Here is a 7,172-nt window from a genome sequence, read left to right as displayed (position 1 = left end):
AGCACGAAATACCACATAAATCATTTTATGTAATCTAGCTGTAACGGTATAAATATGTTCTGTTCCATTCAAACTCATATACATATTGATACATCTAGCATTAAAACTATAATAAATATATGCCATACATGTCTTCATATTAGGAGGAAAATTTGGCTCATATTATTTGCTATGGAGGCAACTTTGCACAAAAAAATTTAGCAATTTTGAGTCTTTTTTTTTTAAGCCGTGTTTTGGCATAAAAACGACTCAAATCGTTTTGAGTCATTTTTTTTTTAGTCGTTTTCAAAACGACTCAACATATAGCGTATTAATTCTATGTTAGAGTCGTTTTAGTCCTAAAACGACTCCAATTAGAGTCATTTTTACCAAAACGACTCCAAATAAAAGAAAAATTCATTGATTTGTGTTTTTTTTTTTTTTTTGGTCCATTTCATTTTCATTCTTTAGCATAAATATACTTGAAATCCACAAAAAGGCTGATCTAAGTTGAAAAAAAAAATAAGAAAAGAGAGAGAGCATTGCAAATGGTATTGTAGACCATCGATGCAAAAGAATTTACTTAATTAGAACAAAAAGTAGTACCATGAAGCAACTTATAAGGAAATTCCATAAATCATGCAATAAAGGACTAACTCTGTAAATGCATCTAAGAGAGACTATGTGAAAGTACAAAATTGCTTTCCATATCACAACATATACTGACATGCAACTGCATGGTGACCCTAAATACCAGCTTAAGCAAATTTGCCTCATCCACCTTGAAAATAAATTCTAGATGGCATTTTTACAGTTTCTAGCTAGAGAAGACAAAAACCCTCCAACCCTTTCATAGCCAGGTAAAGAAAAGCTTGAAGGTCTCTAATAGCCAAACATATATATTAGTTGAATGAGACACACATTGGCATAAAGAAGACAATTATCATGGTTCAAGAGAGTTGAGAGAAATGTAATGATGAGGATTCCTTTCGTATGTTTAGTCCAAGGAAGATAACGAGAGTAGGTTCTGAATCTTGAAAATATTTGAGGTCCTCAAAATATTGTGTCCATATACTTCAACAAGAGCATAAACAGGCACAAATATCAGGACATTTAAATTGGGAAATCATGTGTCGTCACTTAGCTTTTATAAGATCTTTATAAAATGTAAGTGTACATTTGCAAACTTCTTTACAACAAGAACAGATCCCAAAGGTCCAACCTTTGCTTTCTCCACACGTGGTCCATGTCTAGTAAGATCCAGTCTTATGGCATCTCTCTGACCTAATAAGCCAATTGCCTGCAACACATGCAGATGATTTGAGAATATCAACTCTGATTCTCAACATTAGTTGTCCACAAACAGATGATCCTAACTTTCCATTGTTAGATGATTAGGCCTCCTGTTTATTCAGTACAAACATCAATAATGTACACAATCAGAGTCCTCAGGTGCAGCCACCTACACTTTTATTGAGACAAGAGATAACAGGCATAAACCAAAATAAGTCCATTATGGATATATTATAAAAGAAATATCCTTGCAGTGACCAACCTTCTGTGATATATACAGAAGAGAATGCCCTAAGGTAACAAAAATGCAGTTTTTTTTTTCTTTCTTTGCTAAGTAGCTGCAGTTGAATTGAAACAAGTTTCTGAAGATGTTTATAAGGATCCTGTGAAAAAATTAATGATCAATAGTAGATGTTTACAGTTTACACTGACAGTAAAGCCTGCAGAATTCCTATAATGCATTACAGAAATAATGAAAAAGCTAAAATCATGCTCTTGTACAAACTTAAAAGAAATAACCATTGCAAGATTACTAACTATAGCTACGATAGAAATAGGGCTGTGACAAATAGTACACGTGTGAGGAAAGATGATGAACTGATCATCCATTTATGATGGTCTGAGAATGCTTAGCTACACCCTTGCACCACAAATGAAATTTGTAGCTTCAGTAAAACTATTTCAAGTTACACATAGGCGAGGCTCATGCCAGTAAGGTTGGGAATAGGACCAGCGAACTTATTGTTGGACAAGTACCTGAAAACAGAATATCAGAAGCTCTTTTAGTAACTGAAAATTCCCAAACAAGATGATAATCGTCAAACAAGCATAAATGCTGCATTGGGTATGTCCATATTTTCTGCTTACATCTCGTTAACGTTTACAAGATTGCTGAGGTTCCAAGGCAGAGTCCCACTTTGTGCATTCCTACCAAAGCGTCTGTAGCCAAAACAAGATATTTAGCACAATAACTTGTCAAATTTCACAGCCATCTATAGTATAGGACTGAATTCACTTTGAGTATTTGAGCTAGATACTCACATCACCTCCAAAGTCTGCACATTTCCAATGGTTTCAGGGATACTGCCAATAAGATTATTGCCATTAAGAATCCTGTTAGAGATATATATGAGTGGATGGAAAGTATAAATGAGTAAATTGACAGTATTTTGCTATACCAATTGAGAATGATAAAACATTTCCATTCCTTGGATTCCATATCCAAGACATTTAACCTGATATTTGACATTAGAGACAAAAAATAGGAAAAACAATTGCAGAGGCAATACCTAAAAAAAAAACAAAATGAGAAAGGCGCAACAAAGAGAGACTATTAGGCCTGTATTTCTAACATTACTAATATGAAGACGTGAAAGCTTGCCACCTAGCCATCTTCGATTTTTAGACAATAAACAGTTTCACGAAACTTACAAGTGTAACAGAATCATAATATTTGAACTGAAAAGTTGAGGAGGAATTTTGCCTGAGAGCTTGTTGTTATCAAGATGACTGTATATAACATAAATAATCATAGATGATTATTAATTGGAGAAAACAAAGACACAAGGAGAAAACATTATAATCATCTTGAAATTACATAAATTTGACATACAAGTGCTTTGCATGAAGTAGCATATCAAGACCACGAGAGACTGGTATATGTTGGCTGATTTTTCCAGCAAAACACACTTCAAAGGGCAGCAGATTATGACAAAAAACACAAGATAATAAGAGAAGGTTGCTGCAGAATTTCTGCAGAAAAGTGAACAAAACAGAGGTATAAAACAGAGCTGAAAACAGAGAAGTGGAAGGGGTTTTTTCTGCAGAATCTTTCTTTTTCTATTCTCGGGAGTCTTCTTTTTTTCATATATCACCAGTCCATACATAGTTTCTTTTTCATTTACATAAAAAACAAAAAGAGCCTGTTACAAACATGTTTCTAGAAGCCTACGTGGATACATAACACCCACTTACTTTCACCTACTACAAACCAAGGTTTAACAAAAAACACAACCAAGGTAAACAAGTAACTAGTCAAAGCACATTAGTAGATAACAGTATAGGTCCATCAAGCTGGTTTACGGCTAGGTCCAGCCAACGAAGTTTGGAAAGATTCCCAATAGAGGTCGGAATTGGTCCACTAAAGCTATTATTAGTCAGAGATCTACAATTGAATTGCAAAAGAAGAGTTCTGGAATTCTGTGTATGTTGGCCCAGAAATGAAACTGCACTAAAATACCACCAAATGCAAGATTTACAGGATGTGAAGATAGACCCTTCATCCAGAACATCACTGTATACTAAATGGAAGATAATTTAAGATCCATAAGTAATTTCATGTGTATTTTAATTTACGCCACACTGCAAAAAAAATAAAAAAAATAAAACCAAGTTAAAAGCCTTACAGAGTGGTTTGCTGCTGTAGATTTCCTATTGTTTATGGAATAGATCCATAGAACCCACAACCAATCAGGTTTCTGGTATGCAAAAAGCAACAGCTTAATTAAAAAAGATGTTTACACGCAAATTGATTATCAGCTAAGACTCTGACAGCAATCAACATTTCCTTACAAGTTAACTAGCTTCTTTAAACTCCCATTTGAAGGTGGAAGTGGTCCTGTTAAGTACTTGTTGTAAGACAGGTCTCTATATGAAAAAGCTGATAATAAGAAAACAAATTACAGATGACATGATATAAAATACAATTTCTCAGTCACTACTCTCATGATGACAATCCCCTGAAATGGTTGGTGCCAGAGATGCGTGTCTCAGAGATATAAAGGGACCCCGGGCATGAGGAATGTGCTGCCTCAGATATGAAGCACTTAATCTTAATATATATGAAACGGAAGTGTAAGAAAAATGATGGTAGCCATTCATCACCAGCAATATTGCAGTCACAGAAACACAAATCAAACACAATTCAATTGTGTATACACCAACCCAATCCGGTCCTTAAGACAACTCAAAAGAATATTGAATTTTACAGAATAGTGTGTTAAAATTTGAACTCAAAGCAAGCACACTCCTACATGAAAGAATAGTGTGTATGCACAACTGCAGCTGCATACAGACACAAAACCATTCCTCAAGAAATTCGATCAAAAGAATGCCAACTATCCGAACATGAAAATTTGAAGTTCTGTATGTCTGCATCTTTTCATACGAATAGTAAAGTTGATCTACTAGCAAGGACGATGTGAGTTTCCAACAAATTGAAAGCTATAAAGTTTACATGGCAAATGATTTGGGAATTTGTCTCCAATAAGTTTAATTAATTGTCCCGAACTCATGACAAACATAATATTTCACGAACACAGATCCCATCAGTTTCTCTGAAAAGTTAAAATTTTTCCACCCCAAGTCTTTTTTCTTTTTTGGAAGGAACAACTTGTCTCTGCAACAAAATGCAGAAAGACACTTGATCATTTGCAATAGCACTGCCATGCATTTGGCATGTGCAATTACTTAAAAACTTAAGAAGGAAAGGGAAAGGGAAAGTAAGACTTTTACAGCTAGGGAAACGAGGTAAAGTGATACTGACATCACAAATTAATGTGGTTTCCGGTTGATTTTCTTGTCTAAACCATTTCATGGAGTTCCTATATATGGGTTATTTCTGGAATTTATATGCAACTATAGTTCTTGTTATTGTCCTTTCCTCTGCACCTTGTACATTTTTTCCATCCCCGTTATCATCTCTCAAAGAGAAAAACTATCACGTCTATAATATTTATTTTTTAAAACTAATAGAAGATGTACGTAACTCCGGCATGCTTTGCAGTCAATATAGGAGACTAAATTCCCAACCAAGCCATGCAATATATTATAAGGAGACTAAATTCCCAACCAATTTGGCTGAGGAGTACGGGGGCAGGGCAGCTGCCATGAACTGAAGAAAAAGAATTGCCAGAAGCAAGAGGTTGTCGAAGATATCAGCGAATCCTTTTCGTGCGATTTGGACGCCAAGGGCTGTGTGAGGAGAGAAGCCGAAATTGCAGAAAATGCCAAATATTTCTTTGGTCGAAGCAACCGGCCTTGTCATGCATGCATACACACAAACACATGCATATAAATGAATAACGGAAATTGGGACCAACCTTGTGAATCAGTCAAACCAAAACCAAAAATCTGACTCATTTGGCAACCAGGGGCAAATCAGTCAAACAAAAGCTATATAAAGTCGGGCGGGCGGCTGTCCCTGCACTTTCGTTGAAGCAGTACCCTTTCTTCACAGTTTCACTCCTACCAACCGATCTATTTAAGAAAGAAACCAATCTCTCTCTCTCTCTCTGTGTGTGTGTGTGTGTGCGCGCTTAGGGTTCAGGCGATCATGAATTCTCTGATCAAATCGCTGTTCAAGTTCTGGGACGGAATCCATCCCAAGAATCCTTACGAACGGCTCGGCAAGGCCAAGAAGGCGAAAGCCGTTCGAGTTCCGAAAGGCCATGTGCCGATGTATGTGGGTAAAGAGGAGAAGTTGTATGAAGTTCCGGTGAAATTTCTGTCGCTCCAATCATTCCAAGAACTGTTGGAGCACTACTCACAGCCGGTCGTCGACGATCTTGATATTAAGAATGACGGCCCAATCGTGCTTACGTGCAGTACTGACGTCTTCGATTGGTTACTTAGAGAGGCCAACGCCAAGATCGCCTAAAGATCGCATGCAGCCTAACATGACAAAGAATCCTTTTGTTATCTACTTTATATGTTCAGTCGTCTCTCAATCTTTGACCTTATTGTTAATGAAGGTACGTAAGTAGATTCTTTGATGAATTAAACTTTGTTATTAATATTATATATAGCCTTGTACACCCTTAATACTCATGCTATTGGACCCTTGTTCTCCTTCGAGTCTTGGATGCTATATGTTAGCGCACAGAATCTGTGAAACTGGCATGCCTACTACTTCTTTCCCTCTTTTTTTATGAACTTGTGCTCATGAACTGACAATGGTCAAATTTGTGATTAATTGCCCTACCTCTTTGTGGCCAATTAACTATTGCGCTCGCTTTTTTTCTAATGGGGAAGTCAGAAAATTACATGTTCCATTGTTTTGGGGAGTAAGTCGTAACAAAATTATGTGATTGTGAAAGCACTAATTTTAGGAAAATAATTAAGATAGAGAACCAGTTTTTCTAAACATGAAGAGTACAATACGATAGAGAACCAATTTTTCAGCGTCCAAGGTTTACCGGCACAAATCATCGACTCTGCAGGCTGCTTCAAATGAAGCAGCCCAAATCATCTTCTATTTGGAGAATTTACTCACTTTTGGATTTAATCAGATCATAATATGTTTGATAAGAATTTTAAGCTCTAATGCCCATGGCTGCGTATCGCAGCTCTCTTGTATTGTATAGAGAATGAATATTAATTATAAGCATGTTATAAATATGAAATTATGTATACGTACAGTCGATCGATTTCCTCGTATTTTGAACACTTTTAATTATATTTATAGTTGTTGTTTAATTACTTCCATTAATTCTCGATCGATTGCGTGCAGTATCATTTGTGAAAGGAGTTAATTTACCGTGTGTTCGTGAAAGCAAAACATGGATCTCAGCCAACGCCAAGATCGCCTAAAGATCGCAGCCTAACATTTCTTTATCATCTCCATGCAGTCTTTAATCTTCATTAACGTTTTTTTTTTAAATCATTTTGCCTGTGTTTTTGCTTGTTTTTTTTTTATCATTTTAATTCCCAGGTTTGCTTGTTTTTTGGTTTTTTCAGATAAGATGAGAAGCTACTGACAACTTGAAAAAGTATGGTGGTACGTACTTTTCGTTTTGCATTCCTTTTTCCTTTTTACTTCATCGTTTTCTTCCAAATTTTTTTTTTTTAATGAATAGTTAATCAACGGTTCTCTCAAAAAGCTAATACGGAATTTAATTAAT

The 7,172-nt window shown here is 35.8% G+C and overlaps 1 protein-coding gene across 4 annotated transcripts; it reads right to left on the bottom strand.

The window, feature by feature from the left end:
• Window positions 1-1,557: 1,557 nt before the first annotated feature.
• LOC133875502 (leucine-rich repeat receptor protein kinase HPCA1-like) lies at window positions 1,558-3,131 on the bottom strand. Of its 4 annotated transcripts, XM_062313658.1 has the most exons (6): window positions 2,885-3,131; window positions 2,704-2,781; window positions 2,451-2,561; window positions 2,314-2,355; window positions 2,140-2,211; window positions 1,558-2,028 (listed from the first exon to the last, which is right to left on the bottom strand). In XM_062313658.1, the coding sequence occupies exons 1-6, from the start codon at window positions 2,905-2,907 to the stop codon at window positions 1,959-1,961; spliced, it is 396 nt and encodes a 131-aa protein (XP_062169642.1). In that variant the 5' UTR covers window positions 2,908-3,131; the 3' UTR covers window positions 1,558-1,958. The 4 variants fall into 4 exon arrangements, 3 of the variants coding, with proteins under 3 accessions (XP_062169642.1, XP_062169650.1, XP_062169658.1); XM_062313666.1 differs by lacking the exon at window positions 2,451-2,561 and having other exon boundaries at window positions 2,314-2,385; XM_062313674.1 differs by lacking the exon at window positions 2,451-2,561.
• Between the last annotated feature and the right edge of the window lie 4,041 nt (window positions 3,132-7,172).

The sequence above is a fragment of the Alnus glutinosa genome, chromosome 1 (genome assembly GCF_958979055.1).
Source record: "Alnus glutinosa chromosome 1, dhAlnGlut1.1, whole genome shotgun sequence".
In the NCBI taxonomy this organism is placed as follows: Eukaryota; Viridiplantae; Streptophyta; class Magnoliopsida; order Fagales; family Betulaceae; genus Alnus; species Alnus glutinosa.
This window is presented reverse-complemented; position numbering and strand designations above follow the sequence as displayed.

Excerpts from the sequence above, each read along its gene's own strand:
- LOC133875502 (XM_062313658.1), bottom strand. The coding sequence starts at position 2,907 with ATGCTACTTCATGCAAAGCACTT. Across the intron at positions 2,782-2,884 it reads CTACTTCATGCAAAGCACTT|TCATCTTGATAACAACAAGC; the intron begins GTATGTCAAATT and ends TGTTATATACAG. Across the intron at positions 2,562-2,703 it reads ATTATGATTCTGTTACACTT|GTATTGCCTCTGCAATTGTT; the intron begins GTAAGTTTCGTG and ends TTTTTTTTTTAG.